Source organism: Watersipora subatra, chromosome 7 (genome assembly GCF_963576615.1).
Source record: "Watersipora subatra chromosome 7, tzWatSuba1.1, whole genome shotgun sequence".
In the NCBI taxonomy this organism is placed as follows: Eukaryota; Metazoa; Bryozoa; class Gymnolaemata; order Cheilostomatida; family Watersiporidae; genus Watersipora; species Watersipora subatra.
Window position 1 is genome coordinate 42,844,512 of NC_088714.1, and position 26,112 is coordinate 42,870,623.

The following is a 26,112-nucleotide window of genomic DNA, read 5'->3' on the forward strand; positions in this document are numbered from 1 at the left end:
CAGTTTGGAGATTGTGGTTCCCAACTGTTGCGACAATGGTTATGTCTATCTCATATTACAATCATCACAAACTCCGAAGAAAGACAAATCTCATAACTTAAAAAAATACTTGCGGTAATTTGAAATACATTTTATCATACCTGTAGTTAAAGGAAGAGATGAATTTTACAGTGAAATATTCCAACAAACAAGCTTGATTTTGAAGCATGTTTCCTTGAAGTCTGGGTGAACAATCTCAACTATAAGCATTTACATAAACTGGAAGACTTGACAGTAAGCGTTAGAGTGTCGAAGTAGGTTAACGTTACATATCTTTTTTCAGTTGGTGTTTCTCTTTGGAGTCGCAACTGGTCTGTTTCAGGCTTCTGCGCTCTTCGAGTGACTGATGGTGTATGACTGCTGAAATTGGTACTCCTGATATTACTGGTGTTGTCAGTAGCTCCACCTAGATTATATTGGCTTAAAAGGTATTTTTGGAGTGCCTATATGTGTTGTTGATTTCACTTCTTTCGTTTAGGGTGGCTGTTTCTAGCCTGCAAATGAAGTAGCACTTTTCAGTTAGGCACATATGGTATTTCTTTGTTCGGTTTGAGCAATGATATACAGCCCCCATCATCACCCCACAGCTGTATATCATTGGTTTGAGTAGGGTTTAGTTTTCTGCATAATTTTCTATTTAATCCTATGGTTTGTATTGTCAGTCTTAAGCTTCCAAATGTGTTCACGGAGTTCTGCGCTGTTTTGTTTGTCACTGTGCGTGAATAAGGCTTGGTGGTTTCTATAGGCTATCTAGTTTTGAAATCGATGGTACATATTCTTATATAGGTGCACTTGGTGCTCATGTCTCTTCAAGTCACTATGGGCTGGTATTCTATGCTTATAGTTATGTAGTTTCCATTCAGTAGGCGGTTGATCTTGGCTATACAATTGCAGTTCCTAGTTTTAGTTGAGTTCTGCTAGTTGTTGAGTAAGCATCTGTTACGTGAGTCTATGCGCTGCTTCATGTTTGGCATGCAGGAGCTGACTTTTAGTGTATATCTATTAAATACTGTGTGCAGCAGGGGTGTAAAAGGCAAACATTTATGTTTATGAATTTTCTGCCTATGTTAGTTTGTATATTGGCCTTATAAAGTGGGTTACACCAAGTTATATGTCGCTTTCATTTTCTCCTGTTAGTCACCGGCTGCGTTGAGGCGTGCTTGTACATGAGTGTGTGGTTATAACCACTGTCTTTGAGTGCTTTCTGGCACGGTGGTGCTGCTTTGTTGAATTCACGTTAATTACTGGAGAGTGTAGCCAGTGTAGTTAGGGTGTAGTTATAGGGTAGTTATGGGGAAAAATCTCAAAAGGAGCAAAATCAGTTTTCTTTGCAAAATCTCAAAAGGAGTTTTCTTCCCTTCCAAATCTGGCAGTATTTTTTTTAGTCGGTCAGCAACTAAATGAGTGAACAAACGTTTAGTTGGTAGCGTTCAAAATATTTCTAGACATTCGATTTACTCTACTACTTTACTCGCTATAACATTAGCATTGCCGAAATCGTTTTATTTGATTATAGCTTGGCAAAATATGCTACAGAAACCGATAGTTACGCCTGTCGTGCTTTCGTTCTCATAGCCGCGCCAGTATATCCGATTCTGGAATTTTCTTTACAATGCGCTGAATGTTTTTTAGATTTATTTTAAGTTAGAATGGTTTAACTGCGTCAAGTCAACACATCTACTGACGCTGTTGCGCAGTTTAAAAAGTTTTAACCAAAAATCGTTGTTGTATATTATGTGAGTGGGTATGAATTTGATTATTAAAAGTTTTCTGTGCTCAACGCCGAAGTGAAATATTGCTTAATTTTTGGGTGATGTATCTCACTGGACAGAATACGTAATTATTACCGGGAAATAATTTTATCGGATAGGCTAAATTTTAAAAATGTACACTCACTGCATGTGTTGTGGTGAGAATAATGGGAAAGGGAAGAGAAAGGATATATAGCACAAACCCATACGACTTGTACTCTTGCTACTGCATTAATTGAAAACTACATCTTTTTGTCTCCTATCTTATAGCAAGTGATGTCTTTTACTACTATTTAAACAGCAACTCAACAAGCAGTTGGTAGTCGTGATGTATTAAAATAATCAAGGTCTACCTAATTCTTTCTATCATAGTTGGAAATCCTTGTGCCTGTTATGGATGTAAAGGGAGAAAGTATGTTATGCATAACTAATCCGAATCCACACACAACATCAGCGTTGAACTTGCTTTGTCATTTTATTCTATTTTGACTATGTTCAGTTTGTGTACTTTTGTTTAGCTTGTGGGAACTAACTTGGTTATTACTGGTTCAGGTACAAGTGAAGGTGTTAAGCTGTTGTACACAATACTGATATTAACCAGTAAAAGTTAATTCTTTATTTTATAAGCACAACAATTAAAATATACAACTAACAACATTCTAAACAATAATATTAATGACAAAAGGTTAACATAGACAATAAAGGTTACACCCTTACTCGAACGGTCGTCCATGTTTGCTTACTCGGTCTCGTACGGCTGCGGGTTTCGACAGTCAGATGAGAGTCATGGCAGTCTCTATATATAGAGGTTTGATAGTTGATATAGGGAAGTAGAAGAGGGTTGGATAATGATGGAGAAGGAAGCACCATAGGTAGGGAAAGGATAGAGGCTCCAGAGAGAAAAGAAAGAGAGAGGCTCCAGAAGCAGAGGAATGTGCCTCAGCAGGCGGAGGGAGCCTCAGCAGGTTCTTCAGGAAGGAGAAATAGGTAGATTGACCGCAAATGATAGAGAGAGTGGTTGGAGCTGTTCTCTATTATAGATGTTTCGATTAGCCTGTGAGAAATGCTTAGGAGCTCAGGTTTGTTCTTTATGTCGCAGAGAGTTAGCAATTGAGTGAACTTGTCTGAAGTACGTCATGGGAGTGTAATGAATGGAAATAAAGACTAGCTCCAATTGTCTTGGTTGTGTCTGGTACAATTCTGATATCTTTTAATGGTTTTCTGGCATATCAATTTGTGTTCCTTTCCTCATAAGCTACTTCCACAGGAAGTTTCTAAACTGGTTGTAGATGAGTATATGATGACTGTCTTTATTGCTGGTCCTTTGATGTATTAGGTGTCATGCTCAATGTAATATTGCGTATGTCTCCATTACGCTATCTGCTTTTGCTGATACTTCTATACCAGACTTTGCCAGCGAGGTTTTTAGTGATCGACAATATACTCAATGACCAACAAATTCCGAAAAAGAACTTTCAAACTGTAGTTGTACAAATTGCACCAACATCACAGAAAATGCCACCAAGTGCCAATTGACAAATTCCTACAGAACTGAATCATCACCTAGAGGCAATAACTAAATGAAGCTTGGGACGCAAAGCATACCGTGATTTTTGCTTGTTTTATAGGAAATATTTCAAATGTTGTTACCTTAAACCTCTTTTCGGTAAAGTCACAAATTCTCAAAGCTCTGTTGTTAGATATTATTATAGACTCACTATTTCCAAAGAGTAAGCCTTGTAACTCAACTGTTGAACAGTATCACTTCAGCTAACCTTTGAACTGAAGTAAAATCAGGGCAACCCCCTAACCAGGCCAAACAAGAACTGATGCTTAGTTATAGTAGCCTAGGCACCACCAATTTAACTACACTTTCGACACTACCAGTATGAAAGCTGTTAATACCGACTTGCCAATAGCAGATTGTAGATACACTAACACAACCCCAGCAAAAGCCGACAACTCAGACTCTATTTATGACAGCTAATAGTGGACTGTGTATATCAGTGCAACCTCAACAGAGCTAATAAATCAGACTCGTTATTACAGCCGACAGCAGGCTGTATATATACCAGCACACTCCCAGCAAGAGCCAACAATACAGACTCTGACACAGCCGATAACAGACTGTATATATACCAGCGCAACTCCAGCAAGAGCCGATAATACAGATCCTATATACCACAGCCGATAGCAGACTGTCTATATACTAGTGCAACTCCGGCAAGAGCCGATAATACAGACTCTATATAACAGCCGATAGCAGACTGTCTATATACCAGCGCAACCTCAGCAAGAGCCGATAATAGAGACTCTATATACCACAGCCCATAGCAGACTGTATATATACCAGCGTGACTCCAGCAAGAGCCAATAAATCAGACTCTATATAACAGCCGATAGCGGACTGTGTATATACTAGCGCACCCTTTAAGCCAAGATGTATAAGTTACAAAAGAAGATGTGTTGTACTTGAATAAATTTATATCACAGTATGTCTCACTATACTAGCCAAATTCCGACTGCTCCTCAAATGCAAAACCAGCTGTTTATATAAGCGAGCAGAAGCAAACAACATATGATTGGTGGTTACAAGTAGTTGATCAAAACGGCAGTTACTTTTCAAAAAACAAACGCTATTTACCAGTAAATAAATGATATAAAATTTTTGTTACATTTATGAAAACATTAATTAATATGGGAAAAGAGTTAATAATAAAACAAAGAACAAACGAATATTCTTTCTTGAAGTTCAGAGGATTTTCTGCTTGTAAGTCCAAGGTAGCGGGTGCCTTATAGTTCTTTTAGCGGGCGCTTTTAGCTTGCATTTATTCCAGCAAGCGTCGTTAACCTTTGGAAGACTTCATAATTTGAATTCTTTAGTTGGATAAATAAGCCCTGATTGACTCGCTAGTGTAGTTTTAGCATTTGCTCCCATCGTTTCTTAGGCCCTTCTCAGTTCCACCAACATTTAATGAAGAGTTGTCCTTTCGCTTTATTGGTTGAAAGTCTTTTTCGCAAATTTACTACGGAACAGTACAATCTTAACGACAATAAGGGCCGAGTTTGTTTGCCTGTCTGAAGCCATGGTTAGAAGTTGGATAAAAGATATCTTCGTCGGAGATTCGAACTCCCGACATTCAGCTTGATAACCCGACACTCAAACACCTGCACCAATCGACTGCCTTCTGGAACTTCGGAATGATTGTGTAGATAGTTATTCTCTGTGCTTTATCGGCACACTTAATCATCTCTCACAGTACACTAGACTGCCAGTGTGCTAGTACTGATAAAGTACAATTGAAAATTTTGAAGGATTATATATTTTGAGCCTATTCCAAGTACTGAAGAAACATTAAACGGTTTAGTGGCTCAATTTTATTTTTTAGCAAGCAAGTTCTATGTGTTTATGAAACCATAAACACATAGAACTTTAAACAACCATAATAAGTGCAGAACCATAAAACATCAAATTTCACTATGCCAGGAAATTACTTTTATTATTACTTTAAAAAGTTTTCCTCACTTCTATTAACCCATGTAGTTATGAGTAGTATTGTTTACTCGCAAGCTCTGGTTTTCTACCAAAGACCTGGGAGTTTAAGCATTTGCTTCAAGATCTTACTCGTTCCCAATACAGTCATACATCGACACATGAGCTTAATGCATTCTGGGAGTATGTATGCATTCATTTCGAGCGCGTATGTCAATTCTCTTGTATCTCAATTGGAATATTCCTATATAAAATAACTATATACAACTTAATCCATTCCCATGCCATGAGAAAATACCATCTAAAAACAGGATACTAGGATGAAAAAAAGTGTTTTCAGCTGTTGTAATTTGCTACCTATGCTCACAAAGTAACAAATACCTATTTAGTGGCTATCTGCAATAAAATGTAACATTACTATGTACAATACTGTATGGAGTTTTTACCTTCGAGATGGACATGGTGGCTAACAGCAATGTAAGACTTAACCTCTGGAAATGCCTCCGGTACACCAGACCTTTGTGACACTACGCAACATAACAAACTTTAAATTTTATTGTCTTTTTTCGGCTTGGCATCTTTTGCCCTGCTTTCACTTTTGGCGACTTCATATGAAATTTTTTAAACTAATTCGGCAGAAAATACCGAGCAGTGGTGTTCTCGAAAGCAGCCTCTCAAACACTTGGCCACTCAGTGGCTGTCTCGAAAATTGGCTAGTATGCTATTTTTCGTATGTTGGGGCACTCATATGTCGAAATATGACTGTAGCGCGTTTTACACAACTGACTTTTATTGATTGTTACTGATATTTGGGAAAGTCACATTTTGCGTGCAGGCGTTATTATACCCAATGTTCTAATGACTAATGGAATTACAATTGTTTTTATGCTGGCACTTTTTGTCTACTAGTGGGATATGTTTTACCATTTCTTTTCCTTTGCTGGCTTTGTTGTGGCTCTCTTGCTCTCTCTGTTTACCACCATGATATCTGGCTGATTTGCCAGATTTGCTGATGTGCTCATTTGTCCATATGTAGAAGTTCCAGAAGAGCTTACCACAGTCGTTCTCATTGAGCTTATCAGGAGCTTGCCATTTATGTAGTGCTTTATTGAGGCCATACTCATAGCATAGGGTTCTGTACGCTACACCGTCGATATGATTATGCCACTCAGTATACGCATTTCCTACGAGTTGCTTTCACCCACAGATGCTGTGTTGTATGAACTCTAGTGCATCCTTGCAGTCTACATATAAGATCATTTCTAGTGTGATGAATCTCTGTTTGGAGTAGCCTAGTTGGGAGCACATGATACTGTGCTGCGATGATTAGCGATTATGTATCGACCATTAAATCACTTTTGTTCAGCCACATATATGTATGGAGGTAGATACCATGAAGAGGTTTGGTGTGCCAGTCAGGTTCCTCATATGTTTGCTGTTCCATTTTCACAGCACTCAATGACTCAATGGAATTCAGCTAGCAACCTATCTATGGTGATCATTGAGGTTTTCAAGCTCTGTTTTTTTATTGTCTGCTGCACACCTCTGGGCTCCCTATTCCCATCTTTCCTGCTAAAATGTAACCTACCAGTATCGTACATCTATTGCAATGCTCCATGCATGGTCAGCAGCTTTTGGAGTACAGATTGCTGAGAGGGTAGACTGCATCCATAATACTGACAGTAGCTGAAAAGCTAAGTAAAAACTGTTTTTCAAACATCATATATACAAATAGTTTAAAGACTGTTTTGCACTTATATATATATTGCTATAGAAACATCGCTACAGATATATCACTATAGATATATCACTATAGATACATCACTATAGATACATCACTATACACATATCAAACCAAAGTTATATAAATTTGAATTCCTTGTCAAATCTCAAAATCTCTCTACAAAAGTATAACGCTGAGTGAAGCTAGCAGCAATTTATAATGTAACGTTTGTATCAAAATAACATGAAAAATTGTTTGTGGCAGCTACGAAATATAAGCAAAAGCTTACTTGGGCAAATTTTGACTCAGTACTATTTGAGGAATCAATATCACTATCAAACATTAACAACTATTAACAATCTTTAACCAAATTCCAAAGTTTGAAGCTACTCGGAACAACCGTTTCAGCCTATAGATACAACTATCAAAACTACATCAACTGCTGTGTAACATAAATTCAGTAGATATATATATTGCACTCCTCGATCTTATAACACATATACCTCCAGATTGTGTGAAGGATATATATTTTGATGATATATTTTATTTATAGTGCACAGTTTATGGTGTGAAATGTTGAAAAAAAACTTTTAATAATAATAATTAATAATAAAATAAACTTAATTCACGTTAAATAAGTTTAGCTTACTAAGCACATACTTAAAGCTAAGCTTTAGTATTATTTTCAACTATTTTACTGAATTTAAACTTATCAAAATTTTATCACCTAGTAGTTTCTGGCTTCGTTTTCAATATAATTTTAGCACGATCTCGTTAAAACCTTGTTTCATTTAGTTCGGCAAGAAATACCGAATAATGCTGTTTTCGTAATGAAGTGAATTTTTGTTAGCAGGTTAAGGGCAGTTGTCGGACCACTGACCTCCTGTTTAAAGGGATTGCAACTCCAATTTTGCTATTGGTTTTAAAGGGAAAAATATCATTTTACACAAGAATTGCTGAATTAGAAAAATCGTCATCGTGTCTCATTCAGGCGCTGTGAAAATGTTTTTGGCGAACAGAATTTTAGCGTCTTTGTTATTTTGACATATGTAATAAGCACACTGGCTGCCAAATTTGAACCCGGGCAAAAATTTTGTTGAATTCATATGGTGAAATAAGATTCATATGGTGAGGTGAAAAAATCATCATGTTCCACTTCATATGGTGAAAAAATTGTATAGTAGGGTAATCGTATCCTGAGGGTGAATTGTACGTATATAAAATTTTAATGCTCTTTACCAGAGGGTGTTTGCATTAGATAATTATAATGGGTTTCTATACCCTCGATATTACGTTTTCGCCTTGCAATGCCAACACCGGGACGAATTAATGTCGTATGGTGGGGTCCACTGTGTATGATAATTACAAAAAATGAAGTGAACAACTCCAAATTTGAATTGCTTCATCTACAACGACAAACAATATTATGAATTAAATTCTGAGGATTATTGAAAGAATAACTTTGTTTAATTCAAAATAAAGCTTTTTATAATGATTTGTTGTACACGCAAACTCGCAGATGTTGTTCATGCGTATATCTGATGCTTTCCTAAAACATAGGTAAACTTTCCTGAAGATTGCGCACTCCTGATAATGATTGAAGTAAAATGAATTTACTTTAATTGCATACTGATAAATTAATCTTACCATGATCTACGCCTATTACAACATGTCATTAATAAGCAAAACTAACAATTGTTCGAATTTGTATTATTCTTTATTGTAGTGTGTTTAGATATTATGCAGATAGCAAATGTAAAATTTTACATTGTCATTGAATCTAGCAATATAAAAGCTCCCTAATTTCTCACCTCTTTGTTATTTGTTTAAAATCTCTATTTGAATGCCATGGCGCTTTATTTTTCAACCCTTCTTCTATAGTGTCGTTTAATTAGAGGTGGCATTCAAGTAAAGGGTGGCGTTGTATTTTTCAACTAGCTCATTAGAATTTTGGGAAAATGAATTTAACTCTTTTAAAGGCCAAGGGATGCTAATTTCGGTTGTATTTTACACTCCTTGAGGCAGATTGATGTTAATGCCGTCGGCCTCAGCATTTTTGCCAAACTGTTTTTCAATTGCGTCGAAATTTCAGACTGAGTTAAATAAGGAACTACTTTGAATATAAAATATGAGCGTGAATTATCTAGACGGAGTCGCTTTCAAAGTTCTAAAGAAAAAACCGTAAAGCCTTGGAGTTAAAAAATAGACATTACGGTTGTAATTTTTCAAGACGTTGTAAAGTTAGATAATGCCATAACAATGGCTACCTTTACGTCATACGGTGTTCCTGAAGAGTATTCGCATCGCTCATCAATATACTTTGATGTCGTCAAGTAAGATTGTAAACCACATTATGGATGAATCTGAAAATAATGGATATGATTTAGTCCTTTGAATCAGAGTGTAGTTCTGATGATTGTGATGATCATTTCAGGTACACCATCACTATAATCAGGGCAACCATTACAGCAACAATGTAAACAATTAATTATTATTGATGTAACCGAGTCATTATTACTACCATTTTGTGGACACTTTTACTGACCATTTCTATTATAGATTCGTAAAAATCTAAGAATTTCAAAGTGGTTGGCAAATAGAGGTGGCGTTCAATTAATGGGGTCATTGTATTTTTCAACCCTTCTTCTATCGTGGCGTTCTATTAGAGGTGACGTTAAAATGGAAGTTTTACGGTATTAATTAGTAATGCAATAATTACGCAACAGCTTAATAATGCAGAAGTTACAGTAGGTCTCAAGTTGAAAATTTAAATTTATTTTAGTGTCAATCAAAAGGTAAAAAGTTATGACCTTTAACCAATTCAGGCCTGTTCCCGGTTACTACGGGAAGAGTTGTGTTCTCCAGGGCCCGTTCCCGGATTCTACGGGTTAAATTTTGATTCACTCTATTGCTTAGCTGTTTAGGTACATCGGTTTTATTCATTCACCAAACGAAGTTTAAGAGTCTGGGCTTCATTTTGATACCAAATATGTGATTGGACAAGAGAGTTCTAAATAACAAATTGCATGATAGATATCAACTGTTTTGAAAATTTGTTGATCGCCATTTTGGAAAGAGTTTATTCGAACGACGGCAAAATTTTTAAATGAATTAGATGTGGTAATCAGCTCGGGGAAAGAAAATAGCAACGAAAGTAATGTTCAAGAAGAAAATGAGAACTTTCTGATGGAAGAAGGTAAGTTTTATGTGGCTATTTATAGAATTTTACCGAAAAAAAAACGATAAAAAGCCGAAATTTTTCTTGTGAATTTCAAACAAACTTTATTCTAACAGTGTAAGATATGGATTTTTTCATGATACACATGACTATAACATTTTCAATCCAATAAAATTTAGATTTTTTTGCAGCATGAACTCATCACTTTATTACCCCATAATAAATAATAATTTTATGATTTCCTTGTAGAACTGCAAGATAATAAAAATTTCTGATTTCGTTTATATCCAATTGTTCAACCCACAGTTAGTCAAGCATATAGTTCTCAACCTCAACACCTACTATAAACTAGCCCCAACCACTAGGCTCTAATATTGGTTGATAGGGGACACTTACCACAGTAATCATCTTCATGACTTTCTGTGTTTATATCTACAGTATCAAAAAATATTTGCAATTTGTATTACCAATTGTTAGCTGCAGTAGACTACTTGTTTTTCATTTTTTATCAGGTATTTACCCTGAAAAGCTACTAGAGCACAATTTTTTCTAGGCTGTACGAGAAGTTTAAAAGCAATTAGGTTGCTTACTACCGATCATATTTGCTAGATGTAGGTGAATACAGTCAAGAGCTTGTGAGTGATGATGCCATTGACGCTGTCCCATCATTTACCAATGTTGCACTTCATAGCTCCGGAACTACTATGTTGAAAGCAGTAAATTTTATATTATCTGAAAGCCAACAAAATACTGCATCAACTAACTTATAATGGGAGCAAATATGCATGTGTAGTTGGCATCAAATAACTCTCACTGTGTCATCATTTTTTTATGAACACACCCATATTATACATGTCTATATTGTTTTGTTTTCATACATATTCATTTTTACTGTATTTTTTACAATATATTTTACTGTATTTTTACACATTTTTTCTTGGCTGGTGATTGTCTGTTAGCTGGTAACTTAAGTATCTTTTTTATGCATAATATATTCATAATAGCCTTTGCAATGCATTTCAATATAAATTTTAACAAATTGTTTGATTATATAATTGATAACTGTCAGCGACGTAGTGTTGGTTAGAAGCTCGTAACACCTGTTCTATTGCTTGGAATTAAGAAATCATTTTTTTTATTTGCTGCTGATAAAGTTTGCTATCAATCTAACATAGGTCCAACAATGTCAGTACCAAAAACTGCTTGTGAGCTGCTATGAAACATAAAAAATAAATTTGATCAAAAAAAGTTCACGGAAGTAGTAAAAATTGTGGTTAGTAGAATTTGTAAAGGTGCACAGAAATTTATATCAAATTGTAGCCTGGAATGTCTTCGTTAAGCTGCAAAAAACAAATCAAGATTATTTTGAAAAGAACTCTAGTTATACTCAATTTCGTGTAGCTCTATTTTAATTGTAAGGCTACTGAAAAATTACATGTAATTAGGCTGGGAGGGGCAGTCAACCAATAACTAATTAGTCCTGAATGGGTTAACTACATGTAGATTGCAAGCAACTTCTATCATATTTAATAAATGTATATATTTTATATTAAGAAGTTGGTAAATATTATAAATATTTACTATCATAGAGCTGAGCAATGCATTAAGATTCATTTAATAGTACGTTTAATGGATGTAACTTATTGTTATTTATTGGTTCTGTCGAATATTCTTATAGTCGACATTAATAGGTTATATATATTTTTAAACGACTTGCAGTAATGAAGTTTCTAACATAAAGCCTTTTGGCTCATTTTAATCCATATGGCCATCCGAGTTTTAGCAATATTCTTTAGTTTCACTCTTTGTCATACATGGCAAGCTGAGAAGGTTAATATATCATATTGCATAGATTAAACCTTGTAACTGAATATGATTGGCATTATTTACAAAGAATTGATTGATGATAAATGTGCATGGTGCCTGCTAACTTCATGTCTAAAAAAAGATCAATTGCTTACAATTCAGGCTATATAGTAGGGTATTTTTGATAGCTCAACTTCTGTCTAGGATAGAAGTCATAGTCTCTCACACTCGACACACCGACACTCGACAACACTCTCTCACACCATCGACCATCAATATCTGTATTACAGGTCACTCTCTACTCACATTGTTGTTTTGATTTTTATCTGATTTCATCCTACAAGCATTCATCTCCGAAAAGTAGTGCTCTAAATTTTCTGTTCTTTGATCAGATTACAATTTACGTTAATCTTTTACAGTTGTTAGAGACCTATGGCCAAGTGGGGTGAAGGTGATCCAAGGTGGATTGTGGAGGAGCGTGCAGATGCTACAAATGTAAACAATTGGCATTGGTTAGTGTTTTTGAGACTTATTCATTTACACAAGCCTTGCCATAGCTTTTGTACAAATGTTCTCAATGTTACACATTATCTTTGATAAACATGCTCGTCGAATTAGACTTGTGAACGGGTGACTTTCAAAATAGACAACAAGTACAGCTTGCATGTTTTTGGTTTACAGAGACTCTAGTCAATTCCCAGTCATAAAATGTCACCAGTCGTTGTAAACCTATGGTAGGTGCATGCTTGTGACCACGAAGCCTACTTTTTTCATCACGAGGGAAATTTAAATGAATTTTGAGAAATGTATTATTGTTTGTGGGTTCAGGTTCTTGATCGATATATCATATCTTCCTGGTATCAGATCAATTTGTAGCATCTTGTTGATTGTGTTCAATATATAGCTTCTTGTTTACATGTCAACTTGTCAGGACTGAGAAGAATGCTACCAGCTGGTCTAAAGACAGACTCAAGTCCCTACTTGTAGGTCTAACTATCAATAACGCGTGTAAGTAAATTAATTATTAAATTTGTTTAGATGGGTGGCAACAAGATCACAGCGGCTTGACATTTTCTGTTCATTTCGTATAGTATAGAGTGGCTTTATTGGATACAGCTTTTTAGAACATCTAGTTGTATCATACCCTGATCAAGAAGTCTTAAAACCGTTCTAATGCGCAGTCGCTGAACTGTCTTTTCATTTTGTGTGGGTGTATTTACCTGCAAATGAGATTTTTGAAATGTAATCATTTTAAATTATAGCAATTTAAAGCATGTCACTACATGTGTTCTAGCATTTGGTGACGATCAGAAATGTCGTAGGAGGTGACTTACGTGTATATTTCCTTAATATGGCCACGGTCTTGCATAGAGCACAAGTGATATTAAGAACAGGTTGAGACACTTCTTCTTTATAGCATGTCTTCTTTCTATCACATGTCTTCACATGTTCCTTTTAGGTGGTAATGTTGAGCTCCAAGACTTCGTAACTTTAGAAGGAGAAGCATCAGCGAATAATCGGAAAAGCAAGTTAATCTTTTTCTATGAATGGGATATAAAGATCAATTGGAAGGGTAGGTTAAAAAAATTGTTCAAGTTGAATTTGTGCTAGAGGCTTTTTTATACTATTTCTTAGAAATTGCAGCATTTAAATATGTTGTCACCATCATCGATGTACTGATGAATGGAGAACCAATCAAAAGGAAGCAAGTACATGTAGTTATAATATTTGTTAGAAGATGAGTTAGCTACTGGTTATGAACATATTGAAATTCTTCCAAGGAATCATCATTCAGTTATTACATAAGAATTAGTGTGAAAGTAAGGATGTTAATTGGGCCGAGTTTCTTTTCAGGCAATCTGAACACAGAAGATATGACAGAAGTTAAGGGAACAATATCCATTCCTAATTTGAGCGATGAACAAGATATCGTAGATATTGAGGTTGGTTTCTTTGTAGCTATATTTGGTTACAAATGCTTACATTATAGGTAATCTGTGCGGTCAGACTTCCACTACATACTAAGTTAATTTTGTTTCCATGCTGGCTTTACATGTTAAAACTGATGTGTATTAGAGCAAATATATTTATAAGAATTCACTGCAATTCCCTTTTTTCTATGGTCCAAACGATCTACAATACCTCATTGTTGACTACTAACATGAAACATACATTGCATAGAACTTTCTAAAAAAAACTAAATGTAAAAGTGGTAATCGGTCCAAGTGGCTTTTGTTGCTACTTCACTTTAGAGACTGAAGTAGATGCGATAACAAAGACTATATGAACTGTAAGCTAGCTTAAATTATAACTGTCACGTACACCTTTTATCGTATTTGCTAGGCAAATCGGACACGCTGATTCCGATTTTGTACTCAAAATAAAGATTGGTCACTAACCTTCAAAGTCATGAAGGCTTTTTTAAAGCGTTTCAATATCGGTTTCGAAAACAACACAATCGGCATAACAAGCTTCGTCCATAAATACGTGACGTAGCCTAGCTTTTTAGGACCGAAAGTTAAGGATGTTTAGTACGATTAAGAATAATAGAGATGGGTGTCTTAAAACCCATTATTATCTAATTCAGTTTGTAAAATAATCTCAGTCTTTTATGAAAGGTAGATAAACTATTTAAAATTGCTCGTAGCTTGTTACATGATGTTTAATAGGCTGAACGTCGAGAAAAATGAGCTAAAAAAACTGCGATTTTATCACAAGCTTGCGTTGTTATCGTGCTTTTTTGAGCTCATTTTTAAATATGCAATGTTAAATAGCTTATCTACCTTTCAGAAAATACTATGATTATTTTGAAGGCTGAATTTAGATAATAATGGGGTTTAAGACACCCATCTCTATCATTCCAAATCGGACTGGACATCATTAACTTGTGATGTCACTAGTGGACCAATCTTTATTTTGAGTACAAAATCGCAATCAGCGTGTCCGATTTACTTAGAAAATACTATAAAAGTTCTACGTGACAGTTATGGTTTAACTTTCAAATGTTGAATTTGACTGTTTGGTTGGCTGACATGCAAGTACATGTAAATGTGTACGGATATGTTACAGTTATTCTGAAAATATTGAAAAAAGTAAACATGATGAAGTTGAAATGCAGAAATAACTGTCAATAAAATTCAATTTATCTGATTTGAAATACATCACTCGGCTTGAAATATGCTGTTACCACATGTACATGTATATAGATTTGGTCTCGATACCAAATCGGCTTACAACCAATCACTCGGAACCAAACGAGGTACATCGATGACTGACTTATGACTACCTATAGTGCAGACCTGCCTGCCATCTGCACACGTTCAAGTGTAAGATGATATTGTATCCAAAACGTCTCGTGACTGCATATATTAGTAGTGTTTTATGTTGCAAATAAAGAAATAGAATATAAAATAGGAATGGAATACTTACATTTCATGTTAAATTATTCACTGTGGTTTACACTAAGGTTTTCACTTCTTTTATTAACCAATTCTTACCACCAAATATTAACTGTTAGGATTTACCAAACGTTTAATCATGTTCCAGTAATAAGATAGTTGGCTAGCAAAAGAGTTAATTCTAAAAGAAAAACAATAAGAACTGTGATACTATTTGTAAAAGAAGTCGGCTGCTTTCAATAGCAATACTATTTGGTACAGCTATTAGGAAACAGGCTTGCGTGCATGTGCTCAGATGTACTCATTTCATCTATTTCATGTCAGCTAATATCAGATTCTTCATAACCAGAAACGAAATATCTAGCATATATGTTGTATTGTAGTGTGGGTGTATGTAGCTACAGCAAATATCTGTAGATATTTGCTGTAGCTACATACACCCACACTACTATACAACACCTAATGATTACGAATAGTTTAATCAACTTAAGTTGAACTCGATCGTGCAAAGACCATGATGCCATTGGGGGAATTTTCAATAACCTTATTGAAGTATAATGAGTATATTACTAATTTAATATGTCATATGGCTCCTCAGCAGTGAGCCATATGACATATTAGATAAATAATTTCTGTCTCAAAAATATGTGGGAGCAGGAATAATGCTTTTGCAGTTATAGCTAGCTACATTGGCCAAATATGATACATGTCAAAGATGAAAATCAAACCAGTACAAAAATAGTTTTTGTTTATAGAATCAAACTAAAAAACTTGGGTTTCAACAGACCTAATTATCTAAATGCCTGATGAATATTGTTCATAAAACATTTATATTTGTTTGATGAGTTTCGTATACAGTTTCAATTTATACTATTTGCTAGAAGTAAGGATGGCTATCCATATACACAGGGTTGTTTGTGTGAAGCCTTCTCATTGACATCCATATGCACATGATTGTTCATTCGAAGCCTTTTCGCTGGCATCCATATACGCATGTTTGTTCGTGTGAAGCGTTCTCGTTGTCATCCATATACACGTGGTTGTTTGTGTGAAACCTTCTCGTTGTCATCCATATACACATGGTTGTTCATGTGAAGCCTTCTCGTTGTCATCCATATGCACATGGTTGTTCATGTGAAGCCTTCTCGTTGTCATCTATATACACATGGTTGTTCATGTGAAGCCTTCTCGTTGTCATCCATATACACATGGTTGTTCATGTGAAGCCTTCTCGTTGTCATCTATATACACATGGTTGTTTGTGTGAAGCCTGCTCATTGACATTTGAATGGATCACATATGAGTTTAGCTCGCTCTGGAAATCAATAAACAAAATGACAATTTCGTTCATCGAGAATTGACTGTTTTAGTCTATCATTTATGTACGTTTCTTCTGCTGTAGCTACGCATATACTATTCATATCCCAAGTCTTTAAGAACTCTCATCTCGGACAAATGTTTGCCGATATGATGTTTGATTAGGCTGTACTTTCACCTATAGTGGTTAATACAGATTTGCTACATTTTATAACCAGAACTACCTAATTCCAATTAGTCTGACTTTTTCGAGCACGCGGCATTATTAGTTCTTTCCTGTAGGCACATATTTGGCAATAGTAAAGTGAATGTCAAGCATATGTGCAATATGTATGTATTCAGACAGATGTAATATAGCTCATGTCACTAGTTATCCAATAAGCACAGACCGTCTCTATATGTTGTACTTAACGGATGACTTATGCGTGATGTTATTGGCATGTTGTGTTATCTAACCATCAGGTAAATGTAGCATTGACCAGTCAGGTGAATGGAGGAGACATCCTTAAAGAGATGATACGCACAAAAGGGGCCGATTTGATACGAGAAAAGCTAGCTGATTATATTGACTCATTGAAAATTGGTGAGATCTTTTTTGCTGCAGTTCTGTTAAAGTTCTGTATACATTTATGTTATGTCGGGTGTATTCATGTTATGTTTGTTTTTATCTTTAGATGTTGTACAGTCAGACCTTGGCATGCGAAGTCAATTCATTCCAATATTTCCTTTGTGCGCCACAATGATAATATGTTGTAGCAAATATTCATATGATATTACATTGCATTTTGTTCAATGCATTCCTGTGCTTAAAAAATTAATAAAAGAACACCTGAAGTAATGACTAACATCATTAAGCCAAACAAATTATTTAGGACTAAGTAAAGAATAATTGTAAAAACCTAAATCATATGTAAAAACTAAAATTCTGAAGTCGTAATCAGTAAAGTATTTATTGCCAGTTTACGTGAGAGACACGAGAATAACGGTAATCTTGGTGGCACTTAGTAATAAAAACACTCCTAACCAACTCTAACGTACACTTGATATGAAATACACAGCGGAATGCACTCCAACCTCGCTGCATGCAGTTTAAATTAATTAAATATCTGTGCGATTCATTTTTTCAAGTTTTGTAATTTTCACTAGTTTTTCATACCTTTGTATCCAAAGCCATAATATATTGAGAAACTTGGTGTGTGTATTATGTGGGAATTGCTTTGTATGTCGAAACAAATATTAGCTCAAATTTTACACTTGGTATCGAAAACTTTATATGTAGAAGTGATTGTAAGGCAGTTTTTGTCGTGTTCCAGTCGTGCTATACTCTTGTCACATTATACCTTCCTCACGTTATTCCTTAGTCACGTTATACCTCAGTCACGTTATACCTCAGTCACGTTATACCTCAGTCACGTTATACCTCAGTCACGTTATACCTCAGTCACGTTATACCTTAGTCACGTTATACCTTAGTCACGTTATACCTTAGTCACGTTATACCTCAGTCACGTTACACCTCAGTCACGTTATACCTCAGTCACGTTATACCTCAGTCACGTTATACCTCAGTCACGTTATACCTCAGTCACGTTATACCTCAGTCACGTTATACCTCAGTCACGTTATACCTCAGTCACGTTATACCTTTGTCACGTTATACCTTAGTCACGTTATACTGGTAAAGAGGTCTTGCGATGTGTATTGCAGGTATGTGATTTCTGACAAAGTCTGCTCAAGTGATGTGTAGTGTAGTAGACCCATGTCATTTATATATTGTGACATCATTCAGTCTGGCCATTGCGTTTCATGTCTAATATGTCCCGATTATTTCATGTTTATCGTATTAGAATTCAGTCAAGGAATGATTTTACCCACTGATCCACAAGCATCCACCAACAGCAAATCTGCTCCTACCAGTTCAGCCAAGAGTATCACTGAAGAATTCAAGCAAGCGTCTATAGCTCCCGCCAGCACCAACACTTCCAAACTCAACCAGCCAGTTATCGGCGTCAAGCTAGACACAAAGAAAATTAGCATGAAAGAGGAGTTCATGTGCGGGAAGGAAGAGTTGTATAGGGCTCTGACTGAAAAAAATGTAAGTAAAATCCATTCTCAGGCTATCAGTTAGTATATATATATTATATATATGCTAACATATATATAATATATATATATATATACAGTTAATATATATATATATTAACTGTTTCCGTCGCTCTCTCCCTCCTCACTCTCTTTACACTTGCAAGAATCTAATGAAGATGTTTTACTAGCAAAGTATGCGATGTTTTTATTTTCTGTTCATGGAATGTGTATTACAATAACGGCTTATGTTGTACCTGATGTAAAATCTATTAAGTTCATTTAGTGTTACTGCGCAACTTGCAATTCTGACCTGGTATTAGTAGAGTGGACCCTCATCATATGATTTTAATTCGTTCCTTTGTTGGCATCACAAGGTGAAATTTTCGTATAGAGTGGTATAGAAACCTTTAGGAAATATCCAATGCAAACACCCCTTGGTAAAAATCGTCAAATTTTTATATGCGTACTGTGCATATTAAAAATTAGTAACAAAATAATATCTTAATCTTAGTAACTATAGTTACTTACAGTAACTTTAGTGTATTTACCCTACAGGATGAATTTATTCGCGGAGTTAAATTTTGCAAAAATTTCCATTTCATGCATATTCGCGGATTAATTTATTCGCGGCTGAAAACTGTCACTCTCTATGAAGAGTTAACTCTATTGCATCTAGCAATAGAGTTAATCCTACGCATGCGCACATTGCGTGTTTCGGTTTCTATTTAGCTTACAACTACGGGTCAATCATGCTAAGCTATAAATTTTTTGCTGCGTTCAGAGGTTTTCACGAATATTCATAGATTTGGAGGCCTTTGATGAACCAACAACTTGCAGTAAGTAATGAGTTTTTTTTCAAAACCATTTACTAAATTAGTTGAATTTTACTTTAGTTTTTTGGTAAAATGCAATATTTATTTTTTCTATTCCTACCGCTTTGTTTTTTGTTATAGTGTGAGAGAGAGAATTTTCATCATACACGGAGGCATAATGACTGCAAGGGTGGTAGATGTCATTTTTAGAAGATCACCAATTATTCAGAGAGGTCTTGAAATTGAGGTAGAAGTGACCGCAGCTGCTAACGAGAAGAATATATCTGTTTTAAAAAAGGAACAAAAACGCCTTTACCAGCACAAATTTTGGGTCAACCGGCAGAACTTTGCAATAGTAGGCCACGAGGAGAGTTCTGATGATAACTTCTTTACCAGCCATGTAGTAGCGAGAGAATCGCCTTTAACATCTACCCAAGACAGTGACAGCGATATAGAGCTGCTATTACCAAAATAACTAGCCAGAGAGCACCATTACCCGCTAGTATTCACTTATCAAGAGTACCAGTTCATTTTATTGCTAGACAACCGCCATATGGACTAAACTGTTTATATTTACTCCATTCATCGTTTGTAAAATATTGTTTGTATTTGAAATATTTTATTTGTACACTCAAGTTTGTAATAAATTATAATATATCTATACATGAAATGAAATATATAATATAATCATGTTTGCTGCAGCGATATCAAGGAGTTGTTGTTGATGAAGGGGTCTAGGCTGACTGGTTGCTTCTCTGCCAATATTCCTGCCTTGATGAATATTACTAATTGTCTCTAGTTTTCGTAATCGGAATAGGTTATATTTCATTCTCAATCTGCAGTAAACACAAAAAAGAAAAAAATATTAATAAGTGTTAAGGAAGTACAAAAACAATAGCTGAAATAATTAATGAAAGTGATAAGTTTTTAAACAAAAGAATTAACTAACGCAGTTAATTATGGAAAAACGTATCTGCACTGCAAATCAAATACATACCATAATGTCCAGATCAGAATCATTATCGTCCTCAACTACGATATTAGAGATTGATGGAGTTAATTTCGATGTCAAAAGACTATAGGAGAGATTTTTGACATGCCGAATAACTTGTGAAAACCTTGAATAATTTTGTAAAGAAGTTCGATGCAATGGCAATGAAACTCGAAGCCCCGGCGACGATTTTAAAGAAGTTTTGGAACTCGGCTATGATTAGTACTTCTGCTAGCGGCTATTTTTGCGATGATGCCATTCTGCATATCTTGTGACAACCTTGAATAATTTTGTAAATAAATGTGATGCATTAGCAATGAGGTTAACTCAAAGCCCCAGCAATGATTTTAAAAAGGTTTTGGAACTCAACTACGTTTAGTATGTATGCCTAGCGGCTAGTTTTTAATTTTGAGGCAGTAGTTATTCTCCCTTGTGATTAAAAATAGAACTAATTTTTCGCGGAGTTGACTGTTCTCGAAATCGCGAATTTTTGTAATCATCGAATATTTTCATCCTGTAGGTTAGTAGTTATGATCTGCAATAAAATGTAACTCTACAGTGTAATATGTGCAATACATACTGTTGGCAGTTCTTACTTTTGAGGAAGATGTATAAAATAAACTTTGAATTTAATTTTAAATGATTTTAGCTTACTAAACACATACTTAAAGCTAAGTTCTAGTATGTATTTTTAATTATTTTACTTAACTTCAACTTTTTCACCGTTAAAATTTTATCACTTATCTGTTTCTGGTTTCATTTTCACAATAACTAATAACGAATAGCGTCAAACTGAGTGAGATTGAGCATCGTATTTTTTTCATTTGTTCTTTGAAGGATTTCGGCAAATAGCATATCGGCACATTTGTTATTCTGACGTAATCAGCACCCCGACTGCCAAATTTGAATTTCAAGTAAAATCTTTGTTGATATCATATGGCGAATAATATTTCGTATGGAGAGAGCAAAAAATCATCGCCTTCTACATTGTAGGGCAAAAAATCATATAACAGGGTCATCGCAATCCGAGGGTGCACTGTACAGGTTTATAATTGTTTATACTTGACTCGCCATAATGCCAATTTTTGAATTTCTAAATGCAGAATTATTGCATAGTTGAGAAATATGTTGATTATGTAGCTAGTGTGGTTGGGCCTGGAGTTTAGTAATAGGTTAAGAATCTGCATCATATGCTACTTTAATTACAAGACATTCATCCATAATTCTCTTACCTTCACTCAAGGATGGATGAAGCTGGTTATATCATATAGCAAACAGCTCTTTAGATCGATAAAACTTTCCTTGCCTTTCAGAAACTGAGCTAGGTGCAATTGTGCAAGTCGAGTAATGACGCCCTATAAATGCTGTGTTGTAGATGGTGCAGGCTTTCACAAGAGCCCCGGTTGGCAAGTGGGAGCTCTGTGTTGGTGGTCGATTTATCCTCTTTGATGGCCTCATCTCTGGTGAATTTCAGCAGCTCGTAAGTTAACTAATATACATGTACATATGTATATAAAGGTGCATGTATAGTTTATCAGATATGAACATCCACAGGTAGAGAAATCCTCCCTGGCATCCAATGAGTTCCAGCACATAAAACAACTTGTTGTACAAATGCATATTTAATTTAGCTTAACTAGTGCGATTTTTTGTGTATATTTCCAAGTTTTTTTTTAGGTACGTTGCATATAAAAACAAAACTATATCTGCTAAATATAGTTTTACATTTCATTTCTCAGTAAACTAACTTATTTGTGATGTGAGGTGCTAGAAGAAACACATTGGCTGTTCAGGACTGTACTTGTAGTAGTCTCGTTACTCTTTAGGTTCCACATGAAACGATAGTTCAGCGATGGAGGATGAAGAGTTGGCCGAGTGGACATCATTCAGTGGTTACCATCAAGCTCTCCCAATCATCCAACTCTACCACATTAGTTCTTTCACAAACCGGTGTACCGGCTAGCGAGACAGAAAGTACAAAGCAAGGCTGGCGAGGCTACTACTGGAACAGTATTCGTCAGACATTTGGATTTGGAGTTAACATATTTTGATTACCGTGCCTGAATTCCTAAATTACGGGATTTCATATGTGATACACCATCCGATACTTTTCATTGGTCTTGCAGCATTTTCATGTATATGCTTATTAAACTGGTCCGTTTATTTTAACTGTAACATGCATTTTCGCATTTCTGTTTAATTATTGTAATACGGTTGGAAAAGCCTCTAAAATTGTGTTATATTTTCATCACATCAGAAGTAAATAAATACAAATGCATATGGTAAAGTTTTAATCCTTACTATAATAAGAGCTGTGTTTGTCCGTCTGAAACTGGCAAAGGCAATAGGAAAAAATATCACCCCCGCATGGGCATCAAACTTGGGGCATCAGATCCGAAGGCCAGCACATTACCACTACACACACCACTCAGTGGCCACACCACTTTGTGGGATAATCATACTAATTACTCATGACGATCTCTCACAGTGCATGGGCCTCATACCATATAAAAACAACTACAAAAGGGTCTACTCTCACTGTTGGGTAAAACTGACCTCTGATGTCAAAATCGTAGTCCAGCTCACTGCATACACGTGATAAGAAGCCAAAATATTAGTACTGGCTATATCAGGCTCGAAAACTGGCAAGCCCACAGCACAAATGACAGGACGAATTAATTATTGAGATAAAAATGTTTCCTGCTAAACAAAATTTGTGAAATGAGGGAATTCGGAGCATCCGAGCTAACTTAGTAAACTAGCTTGTCGTAAATGAAAAGGTCACAGGCATTTTTCATCTTTATCACACAATAGCGACTGGGTATAATTAGAAGGCACACTCAGTGATACCACGACTATTATAACATTCCACTCGTCCAAATGCTATGTATAAATAAATCTGTGGGCCTGAAAACTTGAAACAACTAATACAAACAATTTTTTTATTATATCCGCTATTTTGTCTTTAATCCATGTCGGTCTGCTGTTGTCAACTGTCAACCATTGTCAATGGCTGAAGGCACCATATAATACAGTTTATGCGTGATGCTTTTAGTAATAGATAAAACATATTTTGGTGACCAAGTTTCTTATGTATAGTATATCAAATTATGTGTTTAGTATTTTCAGGAACTTCCATTTTTGGCTTGGTCATCGTCAGCATGATTTTATTTGCTGCGAGATAATAGACCGCCATAACAGCATATAGTATTTCATGTACGTTGCCTTAAGAGGTAGTATTGGCTGCTTGTTTACCAGTGAAGATGACCATAATGGAAGCTTACATTCAATAACCTAGTTGACAAAATTTTCAAAGGAATGGTTGAAAGCACTTCATTCACATCAATGATCATGCTTCATGTTTTTTATATAAGTATGAATGCGGTCGATCCCATATTGATGTATGAGTATCTTTCGGATTTTGCTATGCTAAGCTTACTTTTGTCTAAATAGATAACCTTGATATATACTCAAGAAGGAGTATTTTCTCATAGACTACCGAAAATTGCAGAAGTAAATTTAGTCATGTAATTCCACTAATGGCTGGCAGAAGAAATTCTCAAGTGCCTCATCTGATCCTTTACGTGATAGCCTGAGGAAAAGCACCTTGTTAGTTTGTACTTAGTACAGCCTTTGTAGTTACTACAGACTTTGTATAGCCTCTCCGCAAACTCCGTGGTACCCTTGTTGTCTCTAGGAGGTGCGGCTTTAAGAACTGATGGTGCTGCAAAATGTAGAGTTGCTTTGAACTACTGCATATAAACATCTATTTACTGGTATTATATGTTTTTTGATCACAAAAACAAGCGGAACACCAGGTAAAGTGTTTTAAGGAATACTCATCCCCAAAACACTGTTGAGGATGCAAATAAGAAAATGACAAAAAATACAGGTCTGTGGAGCGTGTTATAACATAAGCAATATATTATTTATAAAGCATACCTTTTGCCCTCTTCTTAACGCTTTATAAAATTTTGAGTTTATAATTAATATATTAATTTGAACTTGAACATCGTCAAGGAGTTTAGGAATGCTTTGTACAATTTTGAGTTTTTAATTAATAAACAATATATTATTTATGAAGCATACCTTTTGCCCTCTTCATAATTGGAACTTGAACATCGTCGAGGCAATTAGGAAGGCTTCAAGCTGTAGTCTCTTTCTTTCTAGGCGCCGTCTCAAAATATTTGATTGTAAGGTAACTGCGTTGATTTTGAAGCAAGGTTATGCTCTGACCAACCCCAAGCAGTAAAGCTAGTGTGTAACGGTCGTGTTGCAAATATGGAAGGGCATAGATCTTTAAAAGGTGTTATCAGCAGCAGAATTGTTATAAAATACTCATGTGCCATTCGACGAAACTTGTTTCCAGGATAGCTTTATTTTCTGTTCAACGTTTTTGTTCTGGTTGTTTCGATATCGGCAGTGAAAGCAAAACCTATTTCATTCCTATTTTGTGATGTCTGATAAAGTTGTGATGTCTGTTAGAGTTGTGATATCTGATAGAGTTGTGATGTTTGATAGAGTTGTGATATCTGATAGAGTTGTGATGTCTGATAAAGTTGTGATGTCTGTTAGAGTTGTGATATCTGATAAAGTTGTGATGTCTGATAGAGTTGTGATATCTGATAGAGTTGTGATGTCTGATAGAGTTGTGATGTCTGATAGAGTTGTAACGTCTGATTTGATTGCAGATTTAGAGGTGAATAGCTTAACCATTAGCCTAGGTGTCCAACTGAGTGCAATGATTAATATTAGTCATGATTTCCATTACATATGGTAAAATACTCAGACTTATAGAGCTTGGTGTTATCAACTAGCACTGTTGATCATTACGTGTAATGGAAGGATTATTAAGTCATCCGCTAACACAGCAATTGTTTTAGTAGAGATTACTAACTAGCTTTCGACATAGGTTACTGAAAATCAGTGAGTAATTTTTTTTATTACCTGTGCAACGCCATGCATTCGGCTAGTCAGTAATATAATTAAACTATAAAGCAATGTCTGTCCGTCTGCCTGAAGCCATGGTTGGAGATTAGAAAAAAAGATTGTATTGTTTGAGATTTCAACTCGTTACTTTCAGCATGTTAAAACAACTCTCTAACAATCGCACCAAGTTGCCGCAATTAGATAAGTGTGAATGATTTTTATATACATATAGTTGTTTGTGCATTATCAGCACACCTGACTGATGGGTACTAGTATTCATTAAAATTGTTCTAATACAATTAGTTCACCCTTTCCAAGTTCTCTGCCTGGTATTATAGTTCTATTGTCACTTCTAATATCATGTTGACTTGTTTAGTAGAAACCGTTTTAATTGTGCTGATGTACGACTGAATCTTTTCGTGCAGTATGAATCACATGAGATAAAAGTACTACGACTCCTATATGGGTGTTACAGGATAAAGGTTTGACAACTCCATTAACCTTTCAATAATCTGCTTTTTTTTATTTCGTTCCAAATGATAATATAATCTATGGTAATTTTCGTAAGGATTTTAAATGGGCTGTCAACA

General features: G+C 35.4%; 1 protein-coding gene across 1 annotated transcript; it reads left to right on the plus strand.

Annotated features, from left to right (window-relative positions):
- Nucleotides 1-1,662: 1,662 nt before the first annotated feature.
- Nucleotides 1,663-22,874, plus strand: LOC137399682 (activator of 90 kDa heat shock protein ATPase homolog 1-like). Its single transcript, XM_068085872.1, has 9 exons — nucleotides 1,663-1,775; nucleotides 12,410-12,502; nucleotides 12,922-12,998; nucleotides 13,450-13,563; nucleotides 13,845-13,933; nucleotides 17,168-17,288; nucleotides 18,553-18,800; nucleotides 21,969-22,073; nucleotides 22,420-22,874. Exons 2-9 carry the CDS (start codon nucleotides 12,423-12,425, stop codon nucleotides 22,642-22,644), a joined length of 1,059 nt encoding a protein of 352 aa, XP_067941973.1. The 5' UTR covers nucleotides 1,663-1,775; nucleotides 12,410-12,422; the 3' UTR covers nucleotides 22,645-22,874.
- The last annotated feature ends 3,238 nt before the right edge of the window (nucleotides 22,875-26,112 follow it).